The sequence below is a fragment of the Nicotiana attenuata genome, unplaced genomic scaffold, assembly GCF_001879085.1.
Source record: "Nicotiana attenuata strain UT unplaced genomic scaffold, NIATTr2, whole genome shotgun sequence".
NCBI classification, from domain to species: Eukaryota; Viridiplantae; Streptophyta; class Magnoliopsida; order Solanales; family Solanaceae; genus Nicotiana; species Nicotiana attenuata.
Window position 1 is genome coordinate 204,791 of NW_017670486.1, and position 15,487 is coordinate 220,277.

The 15,487-nt window shown below is 36.0% G+C and overlaps 2 protein-coding genes across 2 annotated transcripts; one reads left to right on the forward strand and one right to left on the reverse strand.

Moving 5' to 3' along the window:
* Positions 1-916: 916 nt before the first annotated feature.
* LOC109240118 lies at positions 917-7,648 on the forward strand. Its single transcript, XM_019406744.1, has 11 exons — positions 917-1,084; positions 1,946-2,079; positions 3,418-3,496; positions 3,867-3,937; positions 4,055-4,156; positions 4,246-4,335; positions 6,259-6,333; positions 6,434-6,466; positions 6,574-6,654; positions 7,223-7,282; positions 7,373-7,648. Exons 1-11 carry the CDS (start codon positions 1,030-1,032, stop codon positions 7,553-7,555), a joined length of 963 nt encoding a protein of 320 aa, XP_019262289.1. The 5' UTR covers positions 917-1,029; the 3' UTR covers positions 7,556-7,648.
* A 1,215-nt stretch (positions 7,649-8,863) lies between these two features.
* LOC109240110 (signal recognition particle 19 kDa protein) lies at positions 8,864-11,279 on the reverse strand. Its single transcript, XM_019406733.1, has 3 exons — positions 11,259-11,279; positions 11,066-11,165; positions 8,864-9,311 (listed from the first exon to the last, which is right to left on the reverse strand). Exons 1-3 carry the CDS (start codon positions 11,277-11,279, stop codon positions 9,181-9,183), a joined length of 252 nt encoding a protein of 83 aa, XP_019262278.1. The 3' UTR covers positions 8,864-9,180.
* Positions 11,280-15,487: the final 4,208 nt, after the last annotated feature.

A 15,487-nucleotide genomic window follows, 5' to 3' on the forward strand; every position in this document is an offset into this window, starting at 1 on the left:
TATATATATATATATATATATATATATATATATATATATATATATATATATATATATATATATATATATATATATATATATATATATATATATATATAAAGTTTAAAAATAATAAAGCATTAAATTTTTCCTTTGGTTTTGAAATTATGAAAGTGGCTGCAAGTCAATAAGCAACTAAACTCAAAATCCCAGTTCTCAAACCTAATATACTACTCCTACTAACACTAAATTATTTTCAGCATATTCACTAGCAAGACAAAGTATTCTAACGATTATGAGTAGCAAACTACAATGAATTGAATATGTTTCCTTCCGTATGATTTAGATTTATCTTTTTGAATGTTTAATCTTCTATAGATTTTATTCTTGAGTCCCAACTTGGTCCATATATTTTCACTCTTGTGACTTTTTTTTGTCTTTGCTTAGTTTCTTTTACGGTGCTATGTAGAATAGTTGACGGATCTATACTCTAGCGATCTTTCATGTTTTTATAATTCATCACCCTTTAAACAATAAAATATCTAGGCAGTTTTGCTAAGTCTTATAAAAGTATATATGTTATTGCATTCTACTTTATACTAGTAACTTTTACATATTTTAAAGAAAATATCGGAAATTAACCGAACCGTAACGATACCGAAGAGAAACCGACATGATTGGGACGGTTTCGAAAAGTCTAATTTTAATTTTACATTATTAAATAACTAAAAAATTAATACGGTATATATTTTCTAAAATAATCGGCCGAACCAAACCAATGACACCCCGTAAAATAAAAAAGAAGCAAGTAGGGAAGTCAAAGGGTAACGTGGACCAGCAGTCAACAGTTAATTTTATTTCTTTCATCAACCAACTGTAAACTGTAAAATTGGGTTCAGACAAAAGTAAATTTGTGCAATTAAGCCATCGCATAACACGCTACTTTCCAAATTAAGGCAGGCCTTAAATAAAAGGTCTAATAAGTTCGCCGGAGATATTGAAAATTCAACAAAATTCGCTCAACCGCCGGCAGCGCCACCACACCTAAACATGGCGATGCAAACCGGCGTCGCCACTTCTAAAGTACTGATACTAGTCGGCGCAGGTAATTTCTCCAAAAAACATATAAAATTCATAACTTTATATGTTTATACTCCATTTATAGTTGCTTTATTTCTAGTAGTCAATTGAAAGGAGGAAAAGAGAGAGAGATTCGTTTTGGTTCTGAAAGTTGATGAAATTAGCTTAATTTAGCTGATAACTTGGAACCTTGATCTAATAGGAAATCAAACAAGCAACTACGCTTTGTTCATAGTTAAGGTGAACTATATGAATCTTCTATATTCCTTCTGTTCTATTAAGTTAATTGAGTACTCAGAGAATTTCTTTATGACGGTAGAGTCCGGGCCAACTTGCATGCATTTCGACCTATTTCATCCGGTATTGGGTAACTCTATCCATCAATGCTTAGGCAGATTGGAAGATGATCACCTAGTGTTTTCTTTTTTATGACAGTGGTCTTTGGGCCAGTTTGCGCGCACCTCTACCATTCCATCGGTTACATGCTACCTTCCAACGTGAGGAGGTAACAGTTAACTATGCCCACCAAGGTTTTGGCAGATAAAAGGATAATCACCTACTGGTTTTCCTTCCGATGATTTGAACCTGAGATCTCGTCGTTCTCCTCCAACTTCGTTGACCACTAGGCTACATCTTTGGGTGTTACATTGGTCGTTAACCCTCCTTTATATCCAGCCTTGACATTTTCTAGACGTGTTACCTCTAAGAGTATTGCAGAGCAGAAATTTCATCAAGGCTCGATATAATATTGGATGTTGGGGAAGAAAAGCAGTCTTAGATTATTAGCATCTCCAAATTTTGTTGCGGTTTTTGATTGGAGTTAATAGTTCCTTCAAATTTTATAGGTTCTTCTTTTTGGGACGTGATAGATTTGGTTCTGGTGTAGGTTTGACTGGGTCAGTAATATTGAAGAGTGGAAGATTATCTGATCTTATCTCACAGCTTCAGGAGGTGATAAATGGAGTGAATGCGGCTGAGACATCACCTGGTAGATATGATACTGCTCTTCTAGCAGCTCAGGTATACATTTATGTTTTTCTTACATTTATCTTGTGCTTATCAAAGTAGATTCATCAGATGTTTTGAAGGTAAAGCATATAAAACAACATAAAGGGAAGGAACATACAATTTTATTCAAGACATTATGTAATGTGTTACTTCAGATTTAATTGCAGAGAGGAGGGGGAAAACTAATCACATGATTAAGGGAAGCCATTTAGCCATTTCAAAAGCGTTTATCATAAAGTTTACTTCGAAACTCGTTGGTACCATCTTCGTTCCTCGAATAGAAGAGCATATTATTTTTGTTGACCTGAAATAAGTAATAAATAAATAAATAAAAGATTCCTCTTTGTAATGGTTTAAGCTTTTAATAAGGCAGTCACACAATTCAAGATGATAGCATAGTATGCAGACGTCCTGGGTTTGAGTTTCGGCTCCTTCCATCAGCAAAAAATATTTACACACTCTTGACTCAAGAAAAACAATCAGAATAGAGGGCGTATTGGCAACCTTGATAAATAAATAACTAAATAAAAAAGTCTTACTTCTGATGACTTAAGCTTTTAAACGAGCTGGTCAGTGGTCAATACAATCAACAGCTTTGAAGCATTACTCTCACATAATATGCTTCACCAAGGAACTTGATTTCTGCTTGTTAATGTGCGTGGCATTTATATGTTCTCCTTCAGAGTTCATTGTGTACGAAACGTAGATAGAACGTAATTTTAGTTCTGAATTCACAAGCTGTAGCTTGATTACTTCTTTCTTTTTCTTGTCACACTCAAACAACTCCTGATTTGCACTTTATAAGATGGAGCCAATATGGTTGACACTTGGTGGAAAAGGTTCTTTTACTGAATTGGTAGCCTTCTTCTGGAAGCAAATGCAAAGCTTGGAGTTGTTGTTTGATTTAGAATTGACAAAAATTTTACTGATAAAAAATGGAATATGCAAAAACTTTTTGCCTGGTCTTCCATGATGTTGAAATTTTGAGGCCTGCTGAACTTCTTTGATATCATAGTGTTTAACATCGTAACATCAAATCTCATATATACACCGTAGGTGAACATATTAACCATCCTTTTCCACCCCACACCCACGCCCCAAAGAGGAAAAAAATAATTATGCAACTTAAATGGTGGTAAGTGATAGAGCTCCTCATAAATGATACTTCAATCAATCACTATGGGTTCGGCGATATGAATCCTGTGTATATGTTACTTATCCAAAAAAGAAAGAAGGGGCCGTGCTATATGTTAGTGTAATGTTACGATTAACAAGTACTAGCATGTTTCTTAATATAACTCCACTTTGTTACCTCATCCAAGCCTTTCTTGGTTCTGATATTGCCTTCAGATTCGACAATTAGCACAAGACATTCGGGAGATGAGCATATCAAATCCAATTACTATTTATAAGGATTCTTCCTCCAATGGTATGTTTTTGTCTTTTTATGTTCATTTTGAATTGTGTAAATCTTACTGCAAATGCTGAATTCTCTAGAATGGAGATCTGTAACTTCTTAAATGTACCCTGATACCTGATAGTTAAGTTTTGAATTATGTAACTATGGTTCCTGTTTTCAACATGAAAAGTGGAAGCTCTTTAGGCCCTGTTTGTTTGTAGTCTTCCTTAGTCAAGAGGAATATTTTCTTACATTTTTGTTTCCTTTTCTGCAATATTGCTCTTTTTTATCACGTACCAAACACACGCACTTGGGGCTAGAATATAAATACCCTACTTGTCCTTTATGGACGATCTAGTTGAAATAGAGCTGACATGGTTATGGGCCTTTGTTTCTTTAGGGAGCTATGCTTCTTACATTCTTCCAGCTGCGGCAGTTGGGGCGATGGGATATTGTTACATGAAGTGGAAGGCAAGTGTTCACTGCTGCAATTTGTATCCATTGGCACCCAAGGATTTATTTTGGAGTTTTGTTACATTCTTTATATAGTTGTTATAAATCGCACGTGCTCTTGCTAATCTTCCACAGGGTTGGTCATTTTCTGATGTAATGTATGTCACAAAGCATAATATGGCGAATGCTGTTGCATCTGTGTCTAAGCAGTTGGAGAATGTATCAGAGGCATTGGCTGTGAGTCAAGAATTCGATTTCGTGGATTATCTGTGTTATATATGCTAACAACTGTTCTCATTCTTCTTTCACTTCTATTTCTTTTGTAGTCTACAAAAAGACATCTGACGAAGAGGCTGGAAAACTTAGACTGGAAGCTAGATGAGCAAATTGAGACATCAAAACTTATTACTAATGATGTAAGGAGAGCAGCATTTCTTCCCATTCTCCTTTTAACATTGATGTATTAGGATGGATTCTTTTATCTTATGGGTAAAGTAGTTTCGCATAACTCCTGTTTTCTCACCAACATGCCAAAGGAAAAAAGATATGGAAAAATTACGCTCAAATACAATTGATACCATGATGCTACTAAAATTGACCCATATTTTTAAATGCTACCAAAACTAGCCCACATTGTATATGATATGTAAAAATTATTTCACCCTTTAGCCCTAATAGTTGCTAACAAGAACAAACAAATGCTAAGAAGACTTTCCCTCTTTTCCCTCGTCTTCTTCGCTGCCTCCTCACTCTTTCCATCATCTTCTCCACCAGAACCCATTCCCTTTTCTGTCTTCCATTACTCTCTGTTCGTTCACAGAAAATATTTCCTTACCTATTTCATTTTTTTCTTTGTCACAACACATCCTTGAAATTTGAATTGTAGTTTTAGATATGAAAAAGCCATCTTCGTTGAAGCTCAAAGCTCCATGATATGGGCCGTGGATGTCCCTATGCATTAAACTCAATTGTGTGAAGAATTTTGGGCGGAAAATTTTCGATTCTACTGCTGGGTTTTCTAAAAAATCGACTCGAATGTTTTGAAACTTTTTAATTCGAATAACACTGTGAGTTCGTGCTTCAATTTGGATGGGTGTTGATTAATAATGGTATTATTAATTGGTGAGGCAAATTTTTGGTGTTAAAATAAAGGGGTGGTGATGGACATAAGGTGTTTTCTAGTTTAAATTTTGTATAATTGGTATTTATACACACTTATACAATATTGTATAAATTATGTATAATTGTGTATAAATATGTATAAGTATGTATATTTGTGTATAATGTTATATAAATATAATTTTTTTTCATTGTACAATATTGTGTGTGTGTGTGTGTGTGTGTGTGTATATATATATATATTGTTAGTGTATAATTGGCCTCTGTGAAAGTGTGATACTTTCTTCTCCTCTTCTTCTTCTTCTTGTTTTTCTTAATTTTTTTATATACATTATTATATATTTCATATATAAATTTATACATTATTATATATATAATGTACATGTACAATTAAAACTAAAATTGAAATGTTTGTATTTATTCTTACTTTTTCTCGGAAAATCTATATATAAAATCAATTTATTTGTGTTTTTTGCCAAATTACAAACTTGCAGCAATTTTTTTTTTTTTTTTTTTTTTTTTTGATTTCTACCATTTGAAACTTGGGGAAGAAACAAATATAAGATTTGACAAAGATTTCAATTACATTAATGGTTCTAAAATATATCACTATTCTCATTTATCATTTAAACGGTCTAAGTCTCCTCTAGAATTGCAGATGTTTCTACTGCTTCTACTTCTACACAATTTTACATTAAGAAAAGCAAATTCAAATATAAAAGCCTTACGTGTTTTCAGAAAATAAATGCCACCATTGAAGTTGATTGTTTCAATTGGAATGCGTAGGAATTTATGAAGAAGGAATAATAGCAGTAGTTGGTGGTGTAAAAAAGCTTTTTTCGGACCTTGACCTTTTATCTTTGGGCTATAAATTTGTAAAGTTGTAACTGGGCTAACTAATTGCAATATATGTGTATGAATTGTACTTATGTGTAATTCTCCCAAAAGATATTAGGTTCTCTCTCGGTTGTAGTGAAGAACTTTTTTTGAGGGGAATGAGGTAGGAATCAACTCCTTTGTAAAACTTGAGAGACGTATAACAGAAAATTACTGGGAGAAACTTGTCGTAAGACCTGAACTTTGTTGGTTGTATGTCAAAATAGAGGTCACAGAATAACTCACTGGCAACTTGCTTGAATATCTTAGTAATAGCTTTTATGTATCGAGGCGCGTGGAGACTTTGTTTGTCAATGCTCAACATCAGATGTTTCTTTATGCAGGTGAGAGACGTTAAGGCTAATCTGAATCAAATTGGTTTTGATATAAACTTAATCTATGAGATGGTGTCTGGATTGGTAAGTGCATTGCTTGACAAATTGTATAAATATGGTAGTGCTAGTAAAAATCTCCTGGCTAGTCATTTTGTAATTTTCCAGTTGTTGCTCAATTTGGCAGGAAGGGAAGATTGAGCTTCTTGAGAGTAAACAGGTGAATATCTGAATGTGTTTGTAACGTGCTACTTGTTCCTATGTTCTGTCTATCGTTATTGCAGTTGCTTCACAAGTTGTGCTTGTTTATTTTTCCCCACCCCACAGGATGTGACTAATTCTGGTTTGTGGTACTTGTGCCAAGTTGCTGGGGGCATTAAGGAGGGTCAAAATCCTAAAGTTATTCAGGTATTTTTGTGTTCATGTATGAAAGCCTTTTGACTATTGTTGTTCTTCCTCTTTGGTCTCTTTCTTCCTCCCACAAGGAAAATAAGGAACATCTTGAGGCTTTTCTTGTCTTTTCTCCATTGCATTTTCAATGCTTGCTTGCATGTTTCTATCGCGTTTTGAATCAGTGTTTGCATTTCCGATTAGTGTTGTGATCTCCGGTTGTCACTGTCTTTTCCATTCTGCCGACCATTGACTTTCTCCTTTGGTGCTTGGCAAATGATCCTAATTAGATTACTCGAAAGGACTTTGTAATTGACCTAAACCATACAGACTGTAATTATGCTGCTGCTAAGAAAAACTTTGGCGTCTTTGCATGATATCAGATGTTATTGGTTGTAATAAAAACACGATCTCTTGGAAATTTTTGATGTTTGTTACTCCTACTTTTTGCTGGCTATGCATTAAAATAGAACTGCAGTTTTGCTGTCTCTTTCTTTGTGGGAAAATATTCCATTTGCCCTTCATTGTTCCTATTTGTTCGAAACGTACACATGTATTCTTATTTTGGCAATTGGATTCCGGAAAGGGCATCGAGGCTAAGCTGATAGAGCATTCAAAGGTGACTCCCAAGGAAAACTGGGTGAAGGTACATCGACTCTCTCGAACCTGATTAACCGGGTTTGGTTGTTCATTCAATGGTTCACAACGTCTAATCTAACGATTTATTATAATTCAGGGGCTTGAGTTCATTGCTGAATCTAATGAATCAAGTGTGCCACCGAAATCGGTAACTGATACTGAAGGAAAAGGTCTTAGTGACAATTCTGCTAAAGGTCCAGTTGCTAGCAAAATGAGGATTCACAGATCTTATCCTGTTGGGTTGTCTTTAACAAGGAACGTGTTGGGTCCAGGATTCTGATCTCAGCTTTTCCTCTATTCACAGTTAGATTACTTGGATGTGATTACCCAATTCATTTTGTTTATATATTGATCCATGGCTGTTTGATTTTGACGCCTGTGGTTGCGGACAACATTATACATACATGGTTGTCTGTTTGTTCTTTCTTTTTCTTCCTTTTAAACGTCATATAAAGCTGTATTTGTAAAAATATAATAAATGCACCTCATTTTGGTCATAGATTTGGAGCCATAAATTTTGTAAAGCTGTGCTAAAAACTGGCTTGAACCTCGATAAAGAGAGAAAGATAACGCCATTGCTTAAACCCCTAGGCCAAGATAGAGAATGGATAATGAGCACTCAGATTAGTGGTGGCAAAATGGTTAAAAAAAAACTGTTATCCACCCATATTATTCATTAAAAAATAGGTTATATAATGAACAAGTGGATAGCCACCGGATAACCAATGGGTTTAACTTTACATTTGTAAAGCCTCAAATTGGGATTTCTCAAGTTTGGAAGACTTGGAGTTCTTCCAAAAGTGACCATATTCAAGAAGCCATGGATAATGTAGATATCCTTATTATCAGCCAGTTAATCTGTTTTTTAATCTGTATTAAATATGGCTCGGGTCGGATAATTCACCCAGCTTTTTCGGGAGAAATTCAAAAACAGCCAGATTTACAAGTGGTCGTTCAAAAATAGCCCAGTTTCAAAAGTAATCGAAATTTAGCAACTTTTCATGTAAAGATAAATCTGAGCGAAAACACTGTTCAAAACCCGGAAAATACGCCAGTATATTATGATAGAGTTCCAGCACAAGTATACTTGAACTCCAGCATATTATACTGGAGTTCCAGGATAAGTATGTTGTTCTAGGATAAGTATGCTGGAACTCCAGCATAATACGATGGAGTTCCAGCATAATATACTGGAGTTCCAGAAAAGTATACCGGTCCAGTATAATATGCTGGAAGTTCATACACAAGTGCTCGAATCTCTAGTATATTATGCTGGAACTTCCTATGTGTTGGAGTTCCAGCATAATATGCTGGAAGTTCAAACACAGGTGCACCGAACTCCAGTATATTATGCTGGACCGGTCTCTGTTGCAGCAAAATAGTGGCTACTTTTCATTGACTTGGTAAACACTGATTATTTTTGAATGACCAATCCGAAAACTGGCTAGACCGTGCTATTTTTACATTTTTTTTCATTACACATTTCAACACATCTATATCCAACCCGACCCGGGCCGTTTGCCACCCCTAACTCAGATCATCGGTGTCAACTAGTTTGAGAAACCACTAGGCCAAGGTATAATGAGCATTCAAATCATCAGTGCCAACTAGTTTGAGATTGACGCATATTGTCATTCCCTAACTAATTTGGGATTAAACCATAGTTGTAATCTAACACAAATATTAACAATCGCCATATGGCTAAGTTCGGCCAAAAAAACAACAAAAATGTCTCAAATTCTCAATCGATGGTACAAGTACATTTGATACATTCTTGGATAGCTCATTTGTCCCTTCTTCTTACTTTGCAACATCTCGCAAAATCAAGTCGAGAAGAAAGTCCGAGAATAAACAAATCTAAGATCTCCAAACGGTCTGAAGAAATTGAAACATTGCCTCCTGAAACTATCTCTTCTTTTTACCCCCCTTCCCAGATTTTGAAGAACCAGCTGCAGAAGAGGATGCAGGCTCCTGCTTCTTAGTCCTATTAGGATGTCTCCGGACCAACTCTGCAACATGGATCATCAGCTGTTTCCCTACAATATACAACAACAATACAAGTATTAAAGCTGGTTCAAATTAGCTTTAACAAAAACAAATTACAGGAACTGAACTAGAAAAAACAAGGAAATATCCTTAAATACCACAAACATCAATAAAAGCTAACTGTATCACATGTACTTTTTCTGACGAGCACAACCGTGTTAGTGATGTTACTCGATTTCTTTCAAAACACGATGACATCTGTCATAATTAAAAACAACCTCCATACGTGCACAATGCCTCACATAACTAGAGGCTCTCAAATTATTTTAGATAAGCCAAAAAGATTCATGAATAAAAAACCAAGTTGATGTCAAGGAAAAAAATAAAGAAGAAAAAAGAACATGTACAAGAAGTGCATGTGGCTCTCAAATGAATTTATACAAGTAGGAGTTGCTGGGATACTCCCCAAGGATAAAGGTTATTATATCTTTCTCATGCTTTCACATTGAAATACTTTTAATGCCTGAGACCCGAATTACCCCGGTATCACAGAAGCTCCTTCACAGCCAATTTAGTATCTTAAGCCAAAAATTAAGAAAGCATTTCCCAATTTCTGGCAGGGAAAAACAGTCCAATAAATTTCTTGTTATGCTGCTGATGTCCGCAATTGAATACATACACAAACTGCAGTAGAAAAGATCAATAAAATCTCAAATGGCGCAGCCGTCTTTGCAGTAGGTTTCTTATGAATTAAACAGGCCCTTATCTATTTGGGTTCGGATACACCTCTATTTCCCCACTTCTACTTCTCATATCACATACCAATACCTGCAGCATAGTTTCTAGTTAACCCAGCGTTTTCTGCAGAACAAGGACATCAAAACCACCGTCTCCATTCTCTGAAGCGGAAAAATTATGATGCTAGATTGTCATGGACTGATTGAGCTTGTCCTTTAGTTAAGTACTGATACACTAGCAATTTTACCGAAACTAGACCCTGTTTACTATCCTCAACTTCATGGAAATCCAATGACACAAATCCTGATATATACTCACAACACACTTTTGTTCATCCTCCTACTTATATGGACTTCTCACAATACGTCTGCCCCCAGATACTCTTCACGGCCATGTTTATCCTCATGCAAAAGAAAACCAATCATACCGAGGATCTAATTTCTTCTGTTTGGGTTTGTAAAAACTTGGAGTATACGAGTTACATTCCTCACTATTTTTCTTGTAATTAAATAAACTTAACCTGGACAAAGAGTCATTTCTATTCCAACTTTCCTCCTCTATAGAAGAAAGGAATCCATCAACCAAATCTTGATAACCATTTCCCAAAGAGGGCCATATAGAAAATGAATACACCCCAACTCCAAATTCCTATCCTTGATGAACACCTGGAAGAGAAAACATATACTCCTATTCAAGTTGTTTCCAAGACCCTCCTACAAAATCATAGTCTACGACTTTCTATATAGAGTTGCCAAAGATAACATCAATTGTGAATGGTGGATGTAGCTTCACAAGAATGGTATAGAACACTTTTAGGCCATAGATTAATGATGCTCGCTTCCCAATTATAATTAATGTTTGAAATATTTAGCTTTTTTATCCATAAGACTTTCTTCCACAATTTAAGAGCATAGAAAACCGCAAATCATTCCATGTCAAACACATTGTTAAGGATTAAAGAAAGCTAAAAGAAGTATGAAGTCACTTAACATATTGTGAAACTATAATGCTTTGCCAAAGTTTTTAACAAGATAAGAGGACAGAACAATGGCAAAAAAAAACTTACGGGAAGAAATGGCAGGATTGTAAGGGGTTCCATCTTCCTTCTTCAACAAAACTCTCACTCTTCCTCTTTGCATGAAATCTCGCGGATATGCCTTATCGAGCTGTTACAATCAATCAAGAATATAATTACAAACAAATTCTTTCTCAATCTTGTAAGTTCGCTGATTTAAAAGTTTAAAAAACATTAATAAAACAGTATTGTTCACAATTGCCATATTTTTTTTCTTAATGGCACATCTCATCCTTATAGGACCAAGGGTGCTCGACACATCACCACAATTGGTGCTTGACACATCACCACAATTAACTTCTTTCTCATAAGTAACAAGAACACTTTGTTAGCTTACCATCTTTTCCAGTGGGAGCATTAGACTGAATCAATCATCCGAAGATGAACTGATACGAATTAAAATAGAAGAGGTTGGAGCAACTGGTGGAGCTTGTACAAGAGGCTTGAAATGCTGCACCGTGAAGTTAGGGATAGGCTGATTAGTTAACAAGTTTACTTCTTGCAATTGATCCACTTAGTTTGCTTTATTATTTAATTAACCCATTGTAAGTTTTCCTTATTTCTTTCTAGTCCCTAGGCCCTTGCTCACATCTTTGAGCTATATGTATGAGTTTTACCCTTTTCAGAGGCTTATGAATGAAAACCCTTTTATTTTATTTGTCTTAATTCCTTTTCTTCTTAGCTTTAGCTTAGCCCTAGTTAGCTTCTTCTTCTCTAAAATTCAGCAACCGTAACAGTGGTATCAGAGCAATCATCCTCGCTCTGTGGGTAGTCACCAATGGCATTCCAAAATCCTCTTTATGTCCCTAAAGCCACTTTCAGTCACTCTTTACAAGCTGTTCTACCTGCTTTTCTTCCACAGGCGGCAATACAACATATCAATGTCATAATCCTTATGTTTATAGTAACCCTTATGGTTATAGCAATATGGGATATGAAAATTATAATGGTGAGTACCAGCAGCAATCCAATCAAAACCCTCTATACACTTCTAATTTCAGTCCACATCATTCTTCACAACCCATTGATTTTCAGTCCTCTCATTATCTGGATCACTCACCGGAGGTTTTCCATGGTTGGACTGCTGGAGTGGTTCCAGACAGAGGCTACGCTATGGGTTCCCAATCTGTCGAATTTCCGTTTGTTAAGAGGACTCCAACTATTATCGATAATAGTACCTGCAATTGCGCAATTTCTGCCATATCCAAGTCCTTTCCGGAGCAGACAAGAATGGTCGAAGCTGACCATGGACTGGGTCATCCAGCGAAGAACCTTGAATCGACGTCCTCATATGTTGTCGAATCTCAGAACTATCAAACCATATCTTTTCCTGCCTCAGGAGTCGCTACTAATCCTGACGTTTTTCACAAGGTTTGTATTTCTGAAACTCTTAATTTTGGCATCACTTCTGTATGCAACAAAGATAATAGTCCCACGCAAATGGAATTGGTGTCTGCAGAGTCTTCACCCTTTGTTGTGCATAGCAAAATGGTTTTTGGAACCCATGTGCAACAAGTGTTTGATGAAATGCCAATTACTGATCAACTAGAAAATGGAGCAATGGATTTTGTGGGAAAGACTTTTGATACTGATTCTAATTTTGAGAAGTCAATTTTGAACAATATTGGGGAGCAAGAAGAAATGGTGGTAGAAGCAGATCTTTCGATTCTTGAAGCTAAAGGTATGGGAATAGATGCAACGACTGAAAGTGAGACTGAAAAATGTGAGCCTATTGGGGAGGCAAAAGGATGCACGACCAAGGAGCTAGGACCAGTACTAGAAACGCCAACCGTAGGCGAGGCTTCAAGTGTTTCTAGTTCAACCAAATGTTTTTTCGAGAGTACTATGCTTCCTTCTGACGAGTATCAAGTAATGAATAAGGGAGTAGTAGTTCTTTCTAATGCAGAGCTGACTGGTTTTTGTAAAAATACACCTTCCTTGTTGAAGCCAAGTGACCAGTTTACTTTTACTAGCCTTCAGGGAAATGCAGAAAAATTTGACGAACCATGGAGAGAATGTGATGCATGTAGAGGGGGGAAATAGTTCCACTGGTTTCTGTTATTCTTCCGATGTCAGTTTAATAACTGAATTGGATGTTGCATTTACAAAAATCAGCTTAGAGAAGGCCACTAAGGAGGATCAGTATTCTCATGAGCTCAAGATTCCAATTTCTTCCATTAAAGATGAAGTTGAAAACCATCTAGAGTATCTCTTGTCAAGATTACTAATAGGCAAGTGCACTGTGGAGAAAGCTTGTGAAATAGCTATGCAGAAGGTGGTGAATCACTTTAGATCTGAGTTATTGAAGTGGCTAGATGAGATTTTGTTCCTTGATCTCATATCGCATGAGCAGCTAAGACAATTAGGCTGCTATGAGTTTTATCATATTAACTCAGGAATAGTTATTGCTAATGAACAATACTTTGAAATATTTTCTGAATTAAGAATGAACCATAAGAAACTTGAGGCAGTTGTTCTTGATAGTTTTTCTATTAAGAGCAGTTATGGAAAAAATTCAGAGGAGGCTAATATAGTTTTTTTTTTATACTTGAGGCAATTAGGGAGCTTCCAGATTCAATTGTGAATCATCTAGTCCTAGATCCAACTATTTTAGTGATGAACCACCTATTTGTTCTGGCATACCTAGGTATCCTGTACAATTCTCTGTCCCTTTTGGAATAAATGATATAGGAACCGGACATCCTGAGATGGCTCTGATGATTACAGGGACTTCTTATGTGCAAAATGGCTATCTTGAGGTGTTAGAAGAGCTGGTAAAGTATGAGCCTGTTGATATATATTCTATCATTTGGTGGATATTTTTTATTTCTTCTGTTTATGAACAAGCAGGCTTCCTGGGTGCTTCATTGTATACTAGTGACTGGCATATGGTACTATGTGATCTTTTTAGCGGTTTTATATTGTCAAAGGATGAATTTGGGAATTCTATGGTAGTTGACGATGCTAAGATTAGAGAGTGGAGTTTATTTGTCTGGCTGTTGGAATTAGCCTGCCAATTACCTTGTCCCTCATTTGATATTGAGATGTTGTGGAAGGGTAGTGGTGCACGCGTTATTCGATATTGTCCTGTTGATAAAAAATTGAAGCAACTGCTTTCAGGAGGAGAGTTGCTAACTATTACCATTAAAATTCTTCTTCCAGTGTTAGGAAAGAATCTTATGATTGGGGACTACTCTAATATCCTATTCGATCCATGTGTGGTTATTTATTCATTTTCACATATCATCCTTAAGGATAAGAGTGGATTGATGGGAAGGTGTGATTGGCAGAATCATGGTACTAGAGTTCGGAGTTGCTGCCAGGAGAGTTTTTACATCCACGAATTTATATGCAGTGAAAAACATAGTTTTGTTGTGTATTACTTTGCGCGTGAGCGCTGGTATAAAGGGTCACGGGAGAAAAGCTGTAGGCAAAGTTACCGAAGGTACACATCTAAGAATGGTGACACAAGGTGTGGTGAAGTGGACTCTAGCAATCTAAATAGTCCATTTCCCGCACTTACTGATGTGGTCCTTTGAGTCATTCATGCTGCTTGTAGCAATCTTATTTTGTCAGATCATGGGTGGGAAATATTAGAATCAAGTGCATGGGAGGTTGTCTTAGATCCTGAAATTGCCGGCTCAATATTTTTAGTTTATGGCATTGATAAAGGCAGTAATGCATGCCATTGTCTAGATGTTTCCTACAAAGTGGGACACTCAGTTGTTTTAGTGAAATACAAAGATGTTTATCCAAGTGATCCAGATCCTAGCTGGAGGAGCAGATACTCCAAGCTTTTCTTCTTGAAGTTCACTAAGATGAAGATGTCTATTTCGGAAAGTAGGAAGCAGATGATCCGAAAATAATTGTTGAGTAGTCTCACTGCGAGTTTCTTCAGTAGCTCACCCTATTTTACACGACACATCATGATTCCTCTTAGTTGTCTGTTTTGATGCCATGGTTTCCTCATTGTTTTTAAAGGATGCACTAATTTTCTAGCAAATTTACATCTTGTTATGATCTACATGATACATTTTGAAGCTCTTGATATACACAAAATATGTTGGGAGTACAATGTGCCTCAGGTGGTATTGATATTTTTTGCAATTATTCTTGTTTCTCTAACTCAATTAAGAGTTACACTGAAAGACATGGTCAATGATGAGAATTCTAAGCTGAACAATGGTGGTTTGAGGCCCAAAGCTTCACGTAGAATGGATTCCAGAAGACAGTCACAATTGTCATTTATTAAAGTCTCAGAACATAGTTTTAAAGTGATGTTCTTAGTTGTTTTGCGCCTTCATACATGTGTATTGAATTCTGGAAGAACACTGTGTATAATAAAGCTGGACGATCTACTATGAAAATGCTATCAGGGTACATGTTTCCATCTTCCCTTCCTTGAGGACAAGG

Excerpts from the sequence above, each read along its gene's own strand:
- LOC109240118 (XM_019406744.1), top strand. The coding sequence starts at position 1,030 with ATGGCGATGCAAACCGGCGTCGCCACTTCTAAAGTACTGATACTAGTC. Across the intron at positions 6,334-6,433 it reads ATGAGATGGTGTCTGGATTG|GAAGGGAAGATTGAGCTTCT; the intron begins GTAAGTGCATTG and ends TCAATTTGGCAG. Across the intron at positions 7,283-7,372 it reads CCAAGGAAAACTGGGTGAAG|GGGCTTGAGTTCATTGCTGA; the intron begins GTACATCGACTC and ends ATTATAATTCAG.
- LOC109240110 (XM_019406733.1), bottom strand. The coding sequence starts at position 11,279 with ATGGCAATTGTGAACAATACT. Across the intron at positions 11,166-11,258 it reads TGGCAATTGTGAACAATACT|CTCGATAAGGCATATCCGCG; the intron begins GTTTTATTAATG and ends TGATTGTAACAG. Across the intron at positions 9,312-11,065 it reads CAATCCTGCCATTTCTTCCC|GGAAACAGCTGATGATCCAT; the intron begins GTAAGTTTTTTT and ends TGTATATTGTAG.